Below are 20,725 nucleotides of genomic sequence, written 5' to 3'. Positions count from 1 at the left end.
CTAGCACTTTATATGTGCAAAGCAGAGCTCCCACTGACTTCAGTCGCAGCGGTGAGGGCTCAGCACTTCTGATAATCAGGATCCAGGATCTCAAGTTAGGCACCCAGAAAATGGGGAACATATAACTAGTGACCACATGTGAAAAGTTTAAGTGACTTGCCCAGCATCACATAGGAACTTTGTGGCTGAGGCAGGGATAAAATCCAATTCTCCTGTGTGGCATTCAATTGTCTTACTCACAAGACCAACCTTTTTCTTCCTGCAATCCCCTGCCTCATTCACTAGACACCTGCCAACTTCTGCAACAAATCCAGCAGGGGACCTACAGGCAACAGTCTCCTTCACTACACAAATCTGATTCATCTTCAGAGTAGGTCCATCCTGGGCAATGAATGAGGCAGGACTTTTGTGGGGAAAATAGTATGTGATTACGCAATACAAAATATACTAAATATAGCATACCCTTTTGTGGAGATTACAGTAAAATCAATACTATTTTTAACTAATTGTAATCTCAGTTACACTCTGGATTTACAAGCACTGCAACTGAGGTCAGATTCCAGCCCAGAGAATTTATCATTCTTTTTTGTCAGGCAACCCCATTCCAGATTTGAACCAAAGGCTTTTACCTATCTAATGGGGAAGGATGGAGAGTGAAATTCAGCTTCGAAAGCCAGCTCCTAGCATTCCCCAGGTCATATGTAGTATAAACACATCACTGTCCTGTTGGTACATTTGCAGTTATCGTAATAAGTAAGAATGCAGAGAGTGGTCCTGTGGTTTAAACACAGGACACATAGAATATCAGGGTTGGAAGGGACCTCAGGAGGTTGTCTAGTCTAACCCCCTGCTCAACACAGGAGCGATCCCCCAACTATTTTTTTTTTCATCCCCAGATCCCTAAATGACCCCCTTAAGGATTAAACTCACAACGCTGGGTTTAGCAGACCAATGCTCAAACCACTGAGCTATCCCCTCCCCCCACACATCTTAACAATAAGGAAGGACATTGTCACTTGCCAGATTGATACCCCATTGCATGTTTCTCTCTTACACAGCTCTTGGAGGCGGTATAATTTGTTACAGTACATGCCATACAGATTTCAAGAAAGGTCTTAAAGTGGCACAGTGCAGCGTCTATGAGGCTGCAGTGAACGTTTTTTTCTTATATTTTTTGTTTGTTAATTTAGTGCTTGTGATGGGTAGAAGCTTGACAGTCTTGGAGAAAGAAGTCCTCTTGCCATAGCACAGGCATTTGGAGTGAGTGCCTTCCCATCCAGCCCTGCAAGCCTGCCTCAATCCTGACTGGCATGGACCCCATGACTGAGGGCGAAAAGGTAGTTCAACCTCCTGGATGATTCAGCATTCCCCTACTCTGCTGGCACTGCAGCCAGCCCAGGTGCCAATTAGTGCCAACCATGATGGTGGGCTTTAGTGAAGCACACACCTGTCAACTGGGAAATGGACTGAGACCCACCTCCCTAATTGCATGCAGAAAACTGAATAGCCATCAGATGGCAACAGCAACTTTTGGCCAGTACTGGTCTAGGTTGGATTTGACCCTGCAGCATAGCGGGTGGCAGGCTGTGGTTTACAGTGTTAAAAACAATATAACCTATATAAAAAAAAAGTGTGTTGTGATTCACAGGTGTGATATCCAACTCATGAATTATGAGATTTTCCCAACCAACACTGCTGGGACAGAAAGCTAGCCTGGGTGGACAAGCCACTGAGCAAATCTAGAGAGTAGTGAAGAGGAGGGTGCTAAGGCTGCAAATGAACACAGATCCAGCAACAGTCACAAAGAAAAGAAGGGTGTGGGAAGTCAGCAGCTGTAGATGTCCTCAGAGACTGGGGTGGGAAAAGAGAGAGCAGCACAAAGGTAAGAAAGGGGACAAGGACAGCACCGGAGGGAAGGAGTGGAGTAGATGACAGTATAAGCAGGAGCAAGGATGGAACAGTGGACTTGGATTGTCTGGGACTTGGATCCATGAGTTATTAGTATATTCATTAAAAACAGTCAAATATTGAGCCTTGGCGTTTTTTCCATTGAGTGTCTCTGGTGACTAACAGCCATGCTTCACTTTACTTATGAGACCACCAGAAACCCTCAGTGGAATTACAGCCCCACATCTGGCAGTCACCTGTCCTTTACTCTATATCCTGTATCTTGGTGTTGTTATAAGAAGTTTGCAAAGGGACAGCTTCTGACTGTTTGTGCAATTTGCAGCATGAATATAAAAACTTCATGTTAGCAATAATCTTATTAAGAGGATTAGTATAATAATGGAGACCCATTTTCTGTGCATCTTTATACAGTCACACACATTAAATCTTCAGCTAATATTAACAACACTTCATATTTATATAGCGCTTTAGACATTAATTAATTGACAGTAGCATCTCAATACACTCCAGTTTGTACATTATTGCTCAGCAGGTAAGAACTAGGTTGATGAATGCTTGCGCAATGACTTACAAGATCGAGGGCAGCTGCCAGGATGGAGGCATCGGGGATCGTGCCTGGCTCACAGCAGTTTAAGAGAAACTGAAAGCGTTTCATGCCTTGTCTGATTGCTCCCAGGTTCACTACATTCTTGGATTTCCCACCTTCCTGGTTGGAGGCCAAGTGATCATCAAAACTGTGGCAACCTGAGGAGGTAGAGAGTACAAAGGGGGTCCAGGGTAGGGGGCGGGGATGAGAAGCAGGGAAGAGAAGGGACACACAATACCTCACAGATAAAAAAACGTGTTGTACAGGAATACTGGTGTGCATGATCCTGACCCAGTTCCCTTCCCTCCCCTCAATTTGATACTTGTGACAATTTCCATCGCAACAAGTGACTGAAAACTGTGAGCCTGATTCTGAACATGGCTTTGCTGGTGTAAATCCAAAGTGGTTCCCTGGATTTGGATGGAGGTGCTCTAGATTTACTCCAGTGTAAATTAGATCAGAATATGGTTGGTCCGTGGCCTTTTTTCAAATATGTAAATACAGTATCGAGTCTTCTGCCTGTTTGGGCACTCAGGCTCTCTCCCTCTCTGCACTTCCTGGTCAGTCTATTTAGATTATTTTCATTTATCGGTCTCTATCTTGGCTTATCATCTTCCTTCTCCCTAAGGAAGAATATGCATTTATCCTTACCTATTAATTTAACAAATGTTATATTATATTTTGAGCAGGACACATAAGTAATAATTCTTCCAAAAGGCCAAGGCAAGGATCAGCTGTTACTTATGTAGGCCTAAATCTTCAGAAGTGACTAGTTATTTTGGGGAGCCCACCTTGAAACACTTATGTCAAGGCCTGATTTTCAGAAAGTGCTCAGCACTCACCTCCTGTAAATCCTTTAAGATGTCTCATATGCAGTGCACCTAAAAATGGTGGCACCCAGAATGACTAGTCACTTTTGAAAATGATGCTCATAAAGCCTCCTTTGAATACAATAACATGTTACTTGCATGGGACATGTCAGCTAGTCACATTGCAGACTGGAACCAAGGTTCCCCTGAGGAAGGTAAGTATGTAGGCAGCAGGGCCGGCTCCAGGCACCAGCTTCTCAAGCAAGTGCTTGGGGCGGCCGCTCTGGAGAGGGGCGGCATGTCCAGGTATTCGGCGGCAATTCGGCAGACGGTCCCTCCCTCTGCCTGGAAGCGAAGGACCTCCCGCCGAATTGCCGCCGCAGATCGCGATTGCGGCTTTTTTTTAGTTTTGGCTGCTTGGGGCGGCCAAAACCCTGGAGCTGGCCCTGGTAGGCAGAGCCTAACAAGTGACAGAGTTGGTGTGGCTTGTGGAAGGTACATGAAATAAATATTAATTAGTTGGGAAAACACAATGAAATTAAAAATATTCTAACTAAAGCACAGCTGGGGAGTATCCAAGAGCTTTCATTTCAGCCAGACACCCTCCCAAAGGCAAAAACAAGGGAGATCAATTGGATTTCTTCACCCACATGACCTCAACATTGCACATGGCTCAGCTGCCATTTTTGCCTTCTCAAAGGAAAGCTCTTCTGAAAGCTTTGACAGAAGATCTACATAATAAATGATACAAACCCTTCTATCACCTCTAAGGAAACAAAGCTAGAAAACCTGAGTATCTCAGTAGAGCTGGTGGAGGACTAGACGGGACTCAGAGGATAAATCTGAAAAGTAGTTTCAAGTCTAAGATGATTACCATTCACCACAATCAAAAGTATAAACTCTCCACCTCCCTCTGCGGAAGCATATGCAGAATCAAGCCAAAGTCAAGAATCTCCAAATCATGGGCTTTCCTGCTTTGTCCACAAAACTATCCCAACTTCCTTGGTTTACGGGCATAAGCATTGAGGAATCTTACAGAATGCTCAATAATAAAGCAACTTAGAACTTTGGGCTGGGGACGCTAGTTGTTTCTAACATGGATGTAACAGACAAAGGCAGGACACCACCTTTGAAGGACATTCTTTACCTAGGGAGAGGAGAAAAGCAGAAAACTGCAAGTCCACTAAGGGACCTTACCACGAAGATTTACCTGGGAAGCACTTATATAGTACAATGACAACCCCAGAATAGATAGATGGAAAATCTTTTCCAAACTATTACGTCTAATCATGCAAACAAAGGTGAATTAAGTTTAAAAAATCTTCTTGTAAGAATGAAAGTACATGGCTGTCCTATATCCAGCTAAGCTACGTAGTGTCCAACAGCAAAACATTTCTATCCCGGGACAGATTTCATCCAAATGAAAAAAGAAAAGGGGCAAGGACACTCGTGTTAGTTGAATGGACATTACTGCCTATTCTTCCGATGCCTTTGTTTCCTAACTACCTGGTATATTTCGGCTGATACAATTAATGGCCACTGTATCACAATATCAATGCAAAGTTTACAATATTCTTCAATTTATACAACTTAGAGCAAAAAAAAAAATTAATGTGCATAGCACCCACCAGGCCTGCACAGAGAAGAGATCTTGCATACATGCAGCAAATGGGAATGAAAAATATAGAACTCCCTAAACAGATGAAGCTCTCTCATTAGGATAGGCAATGATTTCCATTAACTAAGCCAGATCCTTAGCTAGTGTAAATCAAAGTAACTCCATTCAATGAAAAATGCATTTAATATAAAATATATTCAAACACTAAGGCTAGAAGCGATCACTGTGATCATCTAGTGTGACCTCTTGTGTAACACAGACTATATAACTTTCCCAAAATAATTCCTAGAGCATATTTTAGAAAAACATCCAATTTTAATTTAAAAAATGGTCAGTGATGGAGAACCTACCACAACACTGGATAAGTTGTTTCTAGTTAATTACTCTCACCATTAAAAATGTACATCTTATTTCCAGTCTGAATTTGTTTAGCTTCAACTTCCAGTCATTGGATCATGTTATACTTTCTCTGTTAGACTGAAGAGTCCATTATTAAATATTTGTTCCCCATGTAGGTACTTATAGACTGTAATCAAGTCACCCCTTAATCTTCTCTTTGTTAAACTAAATAAATAGAGCTCCTTGAATCTGTCATTATAACACATGTTTTCTAATCCTTTAATCATTCTCATGGCTCTTCTCTGAGCCCTCTCCAATTTATTAACATCCTTTTTGAATTGCTGCTTGCCTGTTTAGCTGTATTCTGATTATAGGTAAAAGCCCTTTTAAATAAATGATGAACTGTATAATGCATACATATATTTGAAAAACACAGAACTCTCAATGACTTAGATGACAAATGACGATGAAAGCAGCAGCTCGTAAACAACCTGACAAAATGACTCCAGGTTTAATAGGTTTTTTGTTTCTGTTCACTGTAATGCATGTTTGTTTTTCTGTCCTGGTTTTACTCAGTTGTCATATTTTTAAAACAAAGGCAGAAGGAAGCACTACATGGAGAAAGCGTGAGCAGAATGATGTCACAGCACAGCATCAAGAATGCTGAAAAGGAGAAAGGACAGCAACATTGACAAAAAACACTGTCCCAGGTCCATCCAGCCATCAGGTTCTTCATGATTTAATAGCACCTATCCAGTCTAACAAGCCTTTTGTTCTCCCCTCTTAAAAATATAACTCCCATTAATCTCAATGGAAATTATGAATGCAAAGGAAATTTTTCATCCCTGTATATATTTTGATCTTTCTATTACTTTTTTGATGTTTATTAACACTCATGCCCCAGAAGGCTTTGCACAGAATATGATTAATTCAGACCTGACAAATGTCATGATAATTCAACATCATGTTCAAATGAAATCACGAATTCAGAAATTGACATCTGAAGCACAAAATATACTATAAGGTGTGTGTGCACTATACAGTATTATTATGTGTATACACACACATTATGTACACTCATGCAGGCCTTGATGCTGTAAGTTATTGCATATGGTTGCAGGAGGTCTGCCCACACAGAGTAACTTGCAAGACTAGGGTAATTTTATATAACACACACACATATATGTAAAAATTATATATATATTTACACACACACACAAAGGTGTATTGTATGTAAAAATTTTGCTGAGCTACATCTCATTGTGTATAAAAATTCCTTTCTGATATGATTACATGCTCCCTTGGCTTTCACAATTTACCTTTCAAACTAGAGATTTACAAAAAAGTCTTTAAGCTCCCTTGATTTTCAGAAACTCTCAGGTGACGAACTACACTCATGAACATTACTGGTTGATTTATCTGTTTGGGTTTTTTTCATAAGGACCTTTTCTTAACTCTAAGGCCCCCTCAGTTATTATGAATTTCTAATGTAGACATTGTGTTTAAAAGCCAGGCATGGCCTACTTAATTCTACTTACATACAGACAAATAAATATTAACATACTTTGCTCTTGGGCAGGTGAAAGAGATGTCCCGATTTTTCAAAATAAAAGTAGTTATGTAACATAACGTATTAATCACAAAGTGCTGAAATATTTTAGCTAGTTCAAAGTTCACATAGGTAATAATCAGTGTAACATCCTAGCAGAACAAATGCATAAGATATTTTACGTGTAACATACACTATTATATAAAGTAACACAGAATAAACAAACTTTATTTTTGACTTGCATCCATACTTTGAATTCTGTGCAAGAAATGTTGGAGACTTAAATTCAATGGGAATTTTGGATGTGCAAGATCAGGCTTAGATTTCCAGTCTGGATATTTGTGAAAAGCATTAGATGTTGAATAGCTCATTGCATTCATATCTCTAGCTCCTAGCCTTATGCCCTTACTTTGCAATATCAAATTAATAGCGCCAAAGAGTAACAACAGGAGCTCTCTGGCTTTCACTCCAAGCTGAGAATAAAGAAAGGCTCTTTGCATTTTATGATAAATGTGGAGAACATCATGCTGGCTTAGCCTCTTCCTGGACATTTTTTGGCCAGATTTTGCTCAGACATGCCTATCTGAGGTTAATAGCTGGGAAGAGGTAGGTGTTGAAAAGCTGCAAGTATAGATAAAAGCAAACAAGACAAAAAGATGCTAGTGAAATGTAAGTGAAGGGTGGTACGTTATTTTGCAGATGGGTACAGCTGCATCTGAGCTTTGGGCAAAGGACTGTTCCTGAGGCTCTTAGGGTCAGATTCCACAGGGATGACTTTTTTAGTGACAGTGCAGTTTGTGGAGAGTGGGTGCAAAGATAGCTGTGAGACACCTTTACATGCCCCCTCCCAATCCTAGGGCTGTGGGTGCTGGGTCAGTCCCAAAGTACAATTTAGTGTAGTCTCAGGGCTGCTCCATGTTGTGCCATTATGGCAGCCAGAGATGAGCTAAATGAAGCAGCTCTTCATCCAGGCTCTTTTCTTTGGTCATGCCCCCAACCCTGGGGGCCAAGGTGAGGGTGACAGAGAAGCCACCACACCAGCCTGAGCATGCCAGAATATTTCCCATGAGGGTACAATGCTGAGATTGCAGATGGGGCTGGCACTGAAGCCTTTGTGTACTGGAGAACTGGTGCAGGGCAGCTGCAGCAGTGGCCTGTGTCTGGCCTAGAGTGTAACTGCACATGCACTACAAAAAACAATCGCATTTATACACCCCCATAATCCATGGGAACATGCCATGCATATTATGATCTGATAACTCATATGAGAGTGCATCTATCAGTTCTGAAAAGAAAAGCCACGACAATACTGAGGCATGTGGTATGTTGATAAAAGTCATGCTGTACGAGAAATCAATCAACATGTACTAGAAACAGTTGATCAAAAGGGACTCCACTCTACCGCTGACAGCCCACATTTTGAAATGTATTTAAAAACAGGCTAGTTACACCTCTTCTGCTGGGTGTGTGACACCCATTGGTGTAACTGGGAACTGTGCCCTCGCATGATCTGAATCAGCCAGCTCAAAGGAGCTACATCAGTTTACATCAGCTGAAGTTCTTGCCCATGGACTGAAGCTGTGTATCATCCTTAGAATGTGGTCTGTCTGAACATCGATACTTTCTTAACAACTTATCTTTTCAGTGGAGATGCATAGATATTATTCATATCAAGTGTGGCATCTTTGATGACAAGACTATGGGCCTGATTCTGATTTTATTTACACTGGTGTAAATTAGGAGCGTGGTAGCCCCCTGTAAATCAGGGGCGCTTCAGTGGTGTTAGTGAGATCAAAAATCAGGCCGTATCACTTTCTGTATGAAGCACACTCGTACTTGGCTGCTATTGCTATCCCCGACCATGTGATTCCTGTGCAAGCCTGTGTCATGTGATAGCAAAATGAGCATGTACAGCCATGGTGTCATGTCAGATCATGTGAAATGTAATGTCAGGGAATGTAATATACTATAAAAACAGCAGCAATGGGGGCGGGGAGGATCAAACTATGTGTTTTTTTTAAACAAAAATAATAGAATGTCAAGATGCAAAAATGTCTCCTTGGTAACAAGTATCAGGTTTCTGAGCTGAGTTTGGATTGCTGTATGATACTTGAAAATACAATATCCTCTTAATAAAGGCACTTTTCAAACAAACATCACTGCTTTTTAAAAAAATGGCATTATGATCAAATATTATTATAATTATTTCTTTTGTTGAGAAAAAGGGACAGCTTCTCTTTAACGAATGGTATGCAGACATTAGACATGCAAACACAGAAGAAAAGAGATAATTAAAACAAGGTTTGTACAGGGTTTTCCATTTCATCGGTGCTGAATTTCTCTAAAAAACTGTCATATAGTCACTAATTGGAAAAAGAACTGATGGAGCATCCATCATTATATTATGGATTGAAAGATTCACACACCCTCTTTTAGACTGAATCATTGTTTTGAAGTAAATATAAATTTTTCAAGTGTGCTGATCTGATTTAATTTGACTTTGTTTTTGAAAGTCCAAATGTTACATTAGCTTAATTTATTTGGACAAATTAGGTTTTTTTTTTATTTCCACATTCTCCACATTTGCTAGAGTTTTTTTTTTAATCAAAATGAAAGAAAGAAGGAAGAGAAAGAAAATGGTTACGAAGAATGAAAAGTTGGAGAAGAACAGAATGGATACAAAAACCATGGAGAAAGTAAGGAGTGGGGAAGGGGTAAAAGAAAGAAAGAAAAAGAAAACCCTGATTTCTAACCATCTTTTTCTTCTGTGTGATGAAGCTTGGATGGGTATCTTCGGCAGATGCGCCATTTACCAAGACGCTTGAAGAAATTCTCCTCTTCATCTCGCCCATTCTCCAGGCCACCTCCTGGTCCACCTTCGGACAGCTTCACTGCACTAGTGAATTTCACCTGAACGAATGAGGAGACAAGACTCATGTTCTGATGTGTTATGATTTCTCTACCAACTTTGCCATAGCAATGCATCACTTAAGGACAGGCAGTATTGTGGTACATTACTATAGCAACAGAACAGGAACTGTGCCCATATGCACCAGGTGAGGATATTAAGTATTCTGTAATTTGGCTAGGTAGCCATTCCCCTTCTTTCACAGGGGTTCATACAGATACAAGTAAGGAAAAAGCAGCATGACCAACTAGTAAAGTACATTAGGTATATTCAGAGGACCCAGATAACCCTGAGTGAAAAGAACGAGCAGGAGAAACAAAATGTTAATTACACTGACACTTCATTCCTGTGACACTGTTCATATGGAAGACCAAAGAAGGCACAATGACAAATCTCTAGACAGCGTATAACAAGAATGAAACATGGAGCATATTTAACCCAGTTTTCTTCACTTCCCCAGAAGGAAGTCTTGAGATGCTGCTAGATACCAGTCATTACACTCTTCCTTTTCTGTTCTGTTGCTTGGACGCATATTCCCCCTCCTCACTGCTATGATAACATCATTTTACTGCCATCTTTATTCTGTTACCCCATCACTCATTGTTTACCTCTCAGCCTTTCAAATCACATGCATCCTCACAAAACTGTGTCTTTCAGCTGTTCCCTAATCTTTCCAAAGACCGACTGCTTCCAAAGCTCCTCTTCAATGTATTTCTAGTGTATCCCATACTACAGCACTTGGTGCTGCTTAGAAAAATACAGAAGGAGAATAATTTCTGTCCCCTTATGGTCCATCTCCACTCTGCTCCTCCCTCCTCTCAAGGGAAGGGAAAAAGTTACCTGCCATTTTCAACCTCTTTCCTTGAGGGAGGACCCGTCTTACACTATGCTCAAGGGACAAATCCTGCTGCTTCCCCCATGGTGTGATTATGCTGGCATTTTTTGAGAAGCAGGATTTGGGAGGTCTGCACAGGGCTGTGCAAGTGTAGCTCCACTGGATCTCTGTGCATGAAAGCACGGAGGACAGGGAGGAGCATGGGTAACAGACCCACCACTGAACGGACTCTCTGGCCTTTCACTTCTGTGAGGGCTGGAGTGGGGGAGTGCTAGAACCAAAGAGACTATGCCTGCCTTTTGTCTGGAACAGCTTCGCTACAATTCCATGGCCTGGGGGAAGGATTTCTCTTTCTCCCATCCCCCATCCGCACCTTCCTGCAGACCTCCTCCAGCCAAGGTGTTATGCTGGATGTTGGGGAGTAGATATGCTCCCAAATATGGAAAGACAGACTCCTCCTAGCCTTTGCAGGTGAGGAGTTGCACCACTGTTGGCACTCTACCGAAAGCCCCAGCTCCTGAGGGTTTTGTCCCTGGGTCCCATCAGCTGCAATATCCATGCTGATCATAGTATTTTCTCTGGGAGTTAGAAGTGATCTGTGAAGTAGCCAGACCCTATCCCTTTATTCTCCCTACTAATCTGAAATGACACATTTACCTTGGAACTTTGCCTGATGAAAGACAGACGGTCTACAGAGCTGATATCCAGGAGGTCTTCCACCCCGTCGGCCAGCCCAGAGAGGGAAGAGCGTTTCAGCCAGTTCCCTGATGCAGATAAAGCCAGTCAGGACAATTCTGCAATTGCTCCAAGCTGAATACATCAGCAATACAGACATATTTCTCTATAGCGCTGAAACAGTCGTACCGTGACATGAGAAAAGGGTGAAGGATGAGGCATGTTCATGCTACATACATCAAAGACCATAGTTGAATTCATAACATGCGAGGCTGAGTTTTAGGACTGTAAAAGTTGAAAATCAACACGGGTCAGTGAGAAAGGATAAATAATATTTAGTCTTCCTTTCTTATTGAAGTCTGCTTGGAAAGCTTCTCTTAGAGAGAAAGGAAGGATGGTCCAGTGATGAGGGCTCCAGTCTAGGACTTGGGAACCCCAGGTTAAAGTCCCTGCTCTGCCATAGACTTTCTGTGTGACCTTGGGCAAATCACTTAGTCTCTCTCTCTGTTTCACTTCCCCATCTGTAAAATGGAGAAAATAACACTTCCCTACCTCACAAGGGGTGTTGTGAGAATAAACATATTAAAGACTGTAAGGCACTCAGACACTACGTTTCTTTGCTATACAGTATTCAACACACACACAGAACAGATCTATTCTATCTGCACATGCAGTATGTATATATAATATAAAGGGACATACATTTACCTATGGGGAGTTTGAGTTTCTTTCGGAGCGAGATCCGTCGGGAGCGGGAGCGGGAGCGCCTGTCGGTGGTCGTTCCAGAGTGAGCAGTGGTGCACTCCGATGTGTCCTGCTCTGACTGGCTGCTGGTATCACTTGCTGCACTCTGCGACTTGAACATCTTTCGCCAGAAGTCTTTGCGTCCCAGAACCGCCCCTTGCATTTGCTCTTCGCTGCAAGAGAACACACCACAGGGTTAATAATACCTCACTGTGGTTTGTATGCTAAGTACATTTGAACAAGTTTCCCCTCTTCTAACCTCTCTTTGTTCCTTGGCATATGTTACTCAAAGAATTTAAACTTATTCTTCTTGATGTAATTTGTTAAGCTAGACAGTGTTCTCAATATAGCACAATGAAGACAAATTTTACCCTAGAGAGTTTACAGTCTAAAAAGTCATTCTGTTTTTCTGTCATTATGCTAAAGCAGCGTTTCTCACACTAGGGTCTGTGTATCTCGTACTCCAGGGAGTCTGTGAGTCATGCCCAGAGCCACTGGCCCCGCTGATCAACTCCTCTCCCTCCCTCCCAGTCCGAAGATCCGTATATGGTGAGCAAAATCAGGGCTCTTGAAAATCTCACATTGATAGACCAGTGTCCCAACTGATCAAATCTTTCTTCAATTCTTGTTTTGTTCTTTACTCTTAGAAACCTGTAATACAAGACTAATATTTACTTACTGCTCTGGGGTCTGCTGAGGACGGCTGGAGATGTAACTACGACATTCATCAGGGGCAGATGATGCCTGGCCTTTATCAATAACAACACTTCCCACCTCGGATCTATGCAGACAATACAGACAGTCAAATAAAGTTAACAGATGGCATATCTTGCTTCTCATATAATCAACATCATTCCCTGATCACTGAATCCAGCCCTTCTGAAAAACAAATTTAAATGTGTGCCCCCATTACAGCAACTGGCCTGCCTATGCGCATATCGTCATCAAAAATGTATTGGGATAGGGAACCAAGGTCAAGATTAGAGACTTACACAGGACTTTTTTAAAACCCCACTCCCACTGTTATGGCAGTGGGTTCTGCGGAACCTGCGGGATTCCAGTTCCGCTGCAGGGCTCTACGCTAGTCATGCACAGGGCTCTAGCCAAGATTTTCAAAAGCTACTAGCAATGTTGGGAGCCTCATTTTGTGGGTGCTCAATCTGAGGTGCCAAGGCAGATTATCAGAAAGTATTAACCACATACTTCTGGCAATCTTGGCCAGTGTGGTCTGCATGTCTCCGAGGCCAAGAAAATCATGCGACAAATCTGATGCTGCCAGTTTACATGAGACTAATTCATTTAGTTCTGTTTGAAGCTCCCTTTTTGATCCATACTTATTCTTTTGACTCACACTTGAATGCAACGCATCCCAAGACAGCATTTCAAAGGAATAAAGCAACCTAGGTTTCTTTTGTATCATGCTCCCCACTCCTGAGTATAGGCATTCAGACCAACAGCTCTCAGCACCTCAAGGTACTGATACTAATATTAAGCCATGTCCACATGATGTTGGGGGTGGGGTTGCAATCATCCCTTCACACTCAACCTCCATCCCTCCTCTTTCTTTCTCCTGTTTCTCTACTCTTCCATCCCCCAGAATTTCTGCTGCTTTGCTATCTTATTTCCTTTGTACAAGTTATTTCTGTTAGGCTCCACATTTTTCATGGCTACTTCCACAGCTGCCACACTTTATTAAATTTTAAGTGTGGCTTCTGTCACTGCCACACTCAAGTCCTGTACATCAGGAGCAGACATGTGCTAACAAGTTGAAAACAAACAACCCCTTGTACTTTCCTACATTTGTGTTTGTCGTCAGATGTTTGGCTGCGTGTGTGTGTTCTCCATGTGTGCTGGCCCAGCTCTGCGCAGACAGCTGGCACAGTAGATCTCGAGCGAACCACCCACTGACCACAAAATTAATTAAGGTGCGAAGGCGCTTGGTCAAGTTTATTGCCGACGAAGCATGGTGCTAATGCCCCGGCTCAATGGTTACAGGTACACTAACATGTGTATGCTCGTGACAATGGACTGTCTCAGTTAGTGGTGGGACTTTCTACTATCCCCTAGGCCAGACAAAGATATTGCTTCTGAGATACATCTTTATACACCAAAACAAACAAGTTATGTATCACTCCTGACTTATCAGGGTGCCACCCTCTGACATACTGGGTGTCACCCATTGTCTTGTATCATTGCCTTGTAGGTTCAATCAAAACATCTCTATTCATTATGTTGTCATCTTGACCTTATCCTTAAGATGGGTCAGCATGTTCCTGTTATCTTTGGGGAATTTGTTTATCAGGGTGTTCTGGTACCTCCCTTCTGGAATGTGCTTGAGTGAGTGTTTTGTGCCCAGCACCTCTTAGGAATATGTGTTTTTACAATATCAACCCTATGCTTGCCAAATTCTGTGAGCAGGGCCTGCCTCTTGCTCACAACTTCACTTGCTAATATAAAGCAAAATTTTGACCATTACTTTAGCCCAGATCTCAGGCCTCAGACCAGGCCTCTGATACAAGGCCTTATGTTTCAGGCCCTCTTACTACAGTGTTCAGCATAGTAAGTTATACAACAGTATATAAATCATTCAGACACAAATCTCTCCCAAACACAAACTTTTTGCTCCCCGGAGGTTTCAGATCCTGCTCAGTTGTTTCGTCTGTTTTCTTCCCTGGAATTAACTTTTCAGCACTGTCCAAAAGGGCGCTCAGTGCCACCCTTCTAAAAACATTCCCATGAGCCTCCTTGATAAATTGGACCAATTGCCGGATATCACAGTACAATCCCTGAATAACAAAGGAGAGAGCGAGAGAGCTGTGTTACTCAGTTTGCATACAAGCAGGAAGGGAAACAAATATTCCTTTTGTATGCAGCCAGGGTGATGCACTAGACAAATACAGAGGTACTGCAGGTCAGGACTGAGTTACCTTAGTAGGACTGTACTCAGGAAGCTTGCACAGCACCTACCAGAACTGGGTCACATCCAGCTCATGTAAACCGGCATATCTCCATTGAAGGCAATGGAACTACACCTCTACCTCGATATAACGCTGTCCTCGGGAGCCAAAAAATCTTACCGTGTTATAGATGAAATCGTGTTATATTGAACTTGCTTTGATCCACTGGAGTGCAGAGCCCAGCCCCCCCGGTGCACTGCTTAACTGCGTTATATCCAAATCCGTGTTATATCGGGTAGCGTTATAGTGAGGTAGAGGTGTACTCTGACTTACCCCAGCTGGGGATCTAGCCCATTATTCCTAGCTCCAGTTTAGTGCTACTAGTCTTTCCTTTTCATTAATGTCAAATTCACAATTAAACAAATCGAGTCCCCATTTGAAGACACAGGGGATCAAAGACCAAACACAGTGTATGACCCTATGCTGGCTGGGTCAGATTTGTCCCTGACAAACACCTGAAGGATATGACTTTTTCTTAAACTTGTCTGGCTAGCCATGCCAATAAAGTCTCATTGAATCGAGCCCTGATTTTCAAGCCCAGCTGCTTTATGAGGGAGAGAGGAAATTCAACTTGTAAAACCTGCACCTAAAGCCTCACCAGGTTTTCAGGGCTATGCAGTTCATGCGTAGTGGAAGCGCAGCGAGTGATCAGTGACTTGAACATGGCGCTGACAATAATACCTTCCACACTTTGGGCCGTAGACTTGTTGTCCACTGTGGTGAAGTTATTTCCAAATCCAGCCTTGTCTGCAAAATGCAAGCACAATAAACCACACAGCTCAGCTGAGACGTGTTAACAAATTACAGATTAAATACCTAATTACTTTTTAAATGTATTAAAAGACGTAAATCACCCAGAATCATATGTTCAATTTTTGTGACCCTACCTCATAAACAATACAGCAGATATACAAGTTGCACAAATAAGAAGAGGGATAGAAAAATCTGCCATTTGAAGAGAGATTGAAATGATCAAAACTGTATATCCTCTCCCTTTATTGCCTCTCTAAAACAGAGGGATACAAAATAACAAATGGAATAGGAAAGGCAATTCAGGCATCCCTGTTTCCCCACTCAGATAACACATAACAAGGGGGCACTCAACTAAAATGAAAAGCAATTTAAAACTGATGACAGGAAATTCTTTTTAACCAATGAAACTGCTCTCACAAGGTACTATGGAGGCCAAGATCTCAGAATAATTCAAACAACAGATTAAACATTTATATAGATAACAAAAACATCCACAGTTCCTTAGACAGGGCAAAAACATTCACAAGAGAGGGCTTATCCCTTGAAGGGATAAGCCAATGTGTAGCTGATGGGTGTTAAGAAGAAACTTGCCCTGTGGGCTGGTTATTTCACAGTTGCCCACTATGGTGTTTCTTGCATCTTTCTCTGAAGTGACTGGGATCATAGACAAGGAGATTAACTACTTGTGTGTTTTGATATGGCAATTCCTATATTCCAAATGCCCACAATTAGTGTCTTATGCACGCAATGACCAATGTACCATATATACATAGAACCAGGGCCGATGGGGGGGCGGGGGGAAGCCAGTACAAATTACCGGTGCCCGGCGGTCCAGAAGGGGGCCTGGAGCTCGGCTTCCCCGGCTTCCCCCCCCAATCTCGTCGGCCCCATTTAGCCAGTCTGCCCTTGCTTGGGGGCCCGAAAACTTTTTTTTCACCGGGGCTTGAACCCGCTCTCGGCGGCCCTGCATAGAACTGTTTGCCTAACTTAAAAGAAACGGACTTACACTGTATGCACATAAATCTGAATCTTGTTTACATGATCTGTTTAGCTATTTGCTGCCTCACCTTAGGCTCTGCAGAGAGATTTAATGCTCAATTATATCTCCATTCAGACTAAACATAGAATGCACAGTCCACTCCAGCTGGCATTTGGTCATGTTATTAAGCAGAAAACCTCGTGCCTGAGGCATAGTTGAGAGAAAATTTTCTTTCACAAAGCCGTAAACAAACAGGTAGGATGCATTAAAAGAGAGAGCACGTATGCTTCTCTAATTCCAATTGTACTGGAAATAAAAGAATTTATAGGGCCAGACCCTCAGCTGGTGTAATTCAAAGTAGTTCCAGTGACTTTAATGGAGTTACACTGATTTACACCCGCTGAGGATTTAACCTAGTCATTACAATTACATTTTGCCTTTAGAAATTCACTGCGCCTTTTTGAAAATGGCAGCCAGCATCCCCTATGGTGTGTCATCGAGGAAAATGTGACTGGGGCTTGTGATGCCAGCCGTACTTACTGTCAGTGACTGGCTCCATGCAGAATCCTAGCAAAGCGTGAAGGAAATCCACTACATTATTGAGGGAATCTCTGTTCACATAGTCCCTCATGGTCTGCCGGAACTGCATTTTATCCAGCTTGTACAGCTTTGTAAGGCAATTCTGAGCCTGTGAAGATATTACAAAAATGAGAAGTATCTGCTTGAATTTTGGTGACAGTTGCAGGGTCCATCAGGTGCATTTCTGCCCTTGTTTTGCCAGTGCTGCGTTATTATAAGTAATCTCACCTACTAGTCAAAAAGTTCAAATACTACAACAAGATATGGGCTCTCAGCTAATGCCAACCATGCAATTCAGTAATAGGAGCCATTGCACCACATTATCTTTTGGAGAAGATGTTAAATCAAGGTCACTTCTGCCCTCCTCTTGCAATCCTCCAAATGGAAGTTAAAATTTCACTGCTGGTGAAATGAGTAGGAACCCAGTTACCCTGGCCAACACTTACAGTATAAATGTTGATAAAACAGACTGTGGTGTAGGGATGTCAGATTCTGAGCCTATGGCCCACAGCCAACCCTGTTCATGTGTTTATCTGACTCCAGTGACCAATTCAGATGCTGCAGAATGCAAACTTTTATTTACAAAAATAATTCAGTGTTGACTCTTGATTGCAAAGTTAACTATTTAGGTGTGACCCAATGCAGTGAGGTATTAGAAAGCCTGAAATATCTGCTCCAAGAGATGGGTGAATTGTCTGTTTCCTCACAGTGTGGTGTTGGTTCTGAAGCCCAGTGGTAATACTGTGATTTTCTAATAACTTAGATGCACAATTGTGCAAGCAATTACCACAGTGGTGCATTCAAAACAGCCTGGCCAAATAAACAAACAGCAGAAATAGCAGTCATCCCAAAAATGCACTACAAATCTCTTTCCATAAAGACCCCAGATCAGCAAGGCACTTAGGCACATGCTTTACATTAAGCATGTCCCACTGAGGCTAACAGGACTCTTCACATGCTGAAACTCAAGTGTTTTGCTGGATCAGGGCCTAAACGATGCAAAACTTAATGGTAATTTTACTAAGTAATAGCTTGGTTGCTACATACTGAGCCATTCTGGACCCTTGCTCTTTGTGCAAACCTCCCGTTGGCATCATTGGGTTCTCTGCCACCCAGTGATGGCTGCACATGACATTAGCATTGTAGTCGTGTCTCTCTGGTACCATAATGGCAAACAGAATTTGGCCCTCTCCAAAGAGTAAGTTTGACAGCCCTAAGGCCCTGATCCAATTCCCACGGAAACAAACTGATCAGCCCAAGGGAAAGGCTCCCATTAACTTTAATAGTCTTTGGATCAGGCCTCTGATGTTCAAGAGTATAGTGTGAAGTATTGCTGACTGAGTCATGGATGCTATGTTTGCCTACACAGTCATGACCAGTATCTTCCTCGCTGCTTTGGAAAGCATGTTGAGGAAGCTTGTGCAGAAAGGCACTATATGAAAATAAATTCTTTTCTATTTTTCTCTTAGTTTCACATCCCTGACTCTGGAGGTTTATATAGACAGGAAAACGGTGGCGCAAATTACAGTGAAACAGGAGAACTGGTGAATTAGGATTTAAAAAGGAAAAAAAAAATAAACTCAGCACGCAGACATTTGGAATTGCCTGATGACTATTTTGTGTTTTCAGTTTAAAACAAAATTAATTACAATTTTTGTCTCCAGGAAAACAACTAGCTGGATCCTCTAATGCGGTGCAGCTGCTTTGCATTGCACTGTCAGCATAATCTGAATTTAAAGCTGTAGAAGCCAGTCCGCGGATCACACTACTGCAAAGCAGTGTAGATCTGTTTTAGGGACTCTGACATTACTCCTCATTCTTGCTGCTAGAATAGTTTGGACAAGGAAGCACTGCTAAGATGACCCTATGCCACACCCATCCTCACTTGTGTCTTCGGCCTCTTGTGGCCATTACAGCCCAGCATAAATTAAAGCAATTTTTTAACTGCCCAAACCAGAGCAGCGGGACCAGCCTGCACAGAGCAGCTTTGGAATCAGGGGAATGCAAAGGAGAATTTTAAACACAGGATCTGCTACTTAGACGCTCTGTGTTCCATCCCTGGCTCAGCCACAAACTTCCCGTGTAAAACTGGGCAAGTCAAGTAGGCCTGAATTTTTAAATGTCTTTAAGCATTGCTGTGCTCAGTGCTGCAATGCTTAACTTATTTAGGAGCCTAAAGCTTATTTTCAAATGGGATTTAGGTTCTTAAGTGCCTAAATCGCTTTTGAAAATAAGACTTAGGCGTTGCAGTACAGAGCGTAGCAATGCCTAAATACCTTTAAAAATCTGGACCTTAGTTTTTGTGTGTCTGTTAAATAGATGCAATACTTCCCTGTCTCATGGGGTGTCATGAGAACTATGAAGCACTCAGCTTCTATGGTGATGAGGTCAGATAGGTACTTACATAGAAAGATCTGACCCAATATGCTGACAAAAGCCAAAATAAGAATCAGCAACCAGTACCTTCAGGAGTCCTATCTTTTAAAGTTCCAGTCCTTATTCTGGGGTTTTACAGCCTGAATCAGTCTCTTGGAATAGGTAAAAATGCTCAGTAAATGGCAAGGAAACATTCATCAGAACTAAAAGCATGCAAACAAACTGCAAAGGAAACTGAAGGAAACAGAAATACATCTGCATTTTATAATGTAATCAAACACTTTGAGAAGTTTAACTGTTCCTGATCTTGACTAGAGCTGGGCAAATTTTTTTTTTTTTCAGCAAATATAAAATTTTCTGGACAATGTATTTGGGCGGAGGGGGGTACTGAAACTATTCGCGAATTTGGCAAATTGTTTCATCTGAAAAAATTATTTTGGAAATGTTGAAACAATTTTGAAAATGTCATTTTGACTTGACATTTGAAATGTTTCATTCAACCCGAATAAAAATTTTCAGCTTTTCATTTTGGCAAGAAAAAAACATCAGTTTCAGTTAAAAAGAAACAGATTTTTTTTCATGTTTTTCGGTTTGGCCACCAATCCGAAAAATCAATTATTCACTCATCTCTAGCCTTGAGCTCATATCACTCTGAAGTTCAGGATCTACAGCTAATCGCTTTGAATTCAAGGCTCAGTATCAAAATACAACATGCTGCATGCACGTCTACTGTCAACTTTTTAACTAACTGAGACAGTTAAGCGGGGGTGTCATATAAAATCCCCCACTCTAGGCCTTATTTATAGCCAGGTCTCAATCCAACCTCCACCATTTCGCAGGCACAGTCTTTACCCGCTAACAAAGCCAATAGGAATGCTCACTGTAGCAAGCATGATGGCCAGTAAAAAGTGTTTGCAAGACTGGGCCTTTAAAATGCACCTGTTTGGCAGGACACTGGGCAGTGTTCCCATTGAAATCCCCTATACCTGAGTTTTAATTCTCTGGGATGCAATCACAGCAATAACTGAGCAATTCTGGGCTCCGTATGCTGCTTGCATGGTATCAAAGGGTCAGAAAACTAGATAAAGCTGCCTCATGATGGAGGAGGGA

At 42.0% G+C, this 20,725-nt stretch overlaps 1 protein-coding gene across 12 annotated transcripts in view; it reads right to left on the bottom strand.

The window, feature by feature from the left end:
* UNC80 (unc-80 homolog, NALCN channel complex subunit) overlaps positions 1-20,725 on the bottom strand; it is a 181,021-nt gene that overhangs the window by 113,554 nt on the left and 46,742 nt on the right. For 6 of the 12 annotated variants that reach the window (XM_034785311.1, XM_034785316.1, XM_034785312.1 and 3 more), the window contains exons 15-22: positions 17,201-17,348; positions 15,527-15,675; positions 14,588-14,757; positions 12,651-12,752; positions 11,930-12,144; positions 11,210-11,316; positions 9,563-9,719; positions 2,480-2,652 (exon numbers count right to left, since the gene is read on the bottom strand). In XM_034785311.1, coding sequence (XP_034641202.1) covers positions 2,480-2,652; positions 9,563-9,719; positions 11,210-11,316; positions 11,930-12,144; positions 12,651-12,752; positions 14,588-14,757; positions 15,527-15,675; positions 17,201-17,348 — 1,221 coding nt within the window. The remainder of the gene's footprint in view (positions 1-2,479; positions 2,653-9,562; positions 9,720-11,209; positions 11,317-11,929; positions 12,145-12,650; positions 12,753-14,587; positions 14,758-15,526; positions 15,676-17,200; positions 17,349-20,725) is intronic. The other 6 variants (XM_034785318.1, XM_034785322.1, XM_034785323.1 and 3 more) reach the window with 3 other exon arrangements.

This window comes from Trachemys scripta, chromosome 11, assembly GCF_013100865.1.
Source record: "Trachemys scripta elegans isolate TJP31775 chromosome 11, CAS_Tse_1.0, whole genome shotgun sequence".
In the NCBI taxonomy this organism is placed as follows: domain Eukaryota; kingdom Metazoa; phylum Chordata; order Testudines; family Emydidae; genus Trachemys; species Trachemys scripta.
The sequence above is the reverse complement of the archived record's forward strand: the minus strand, read 5'-3'. Positions and strand labels throughout refer to the sequence as shown.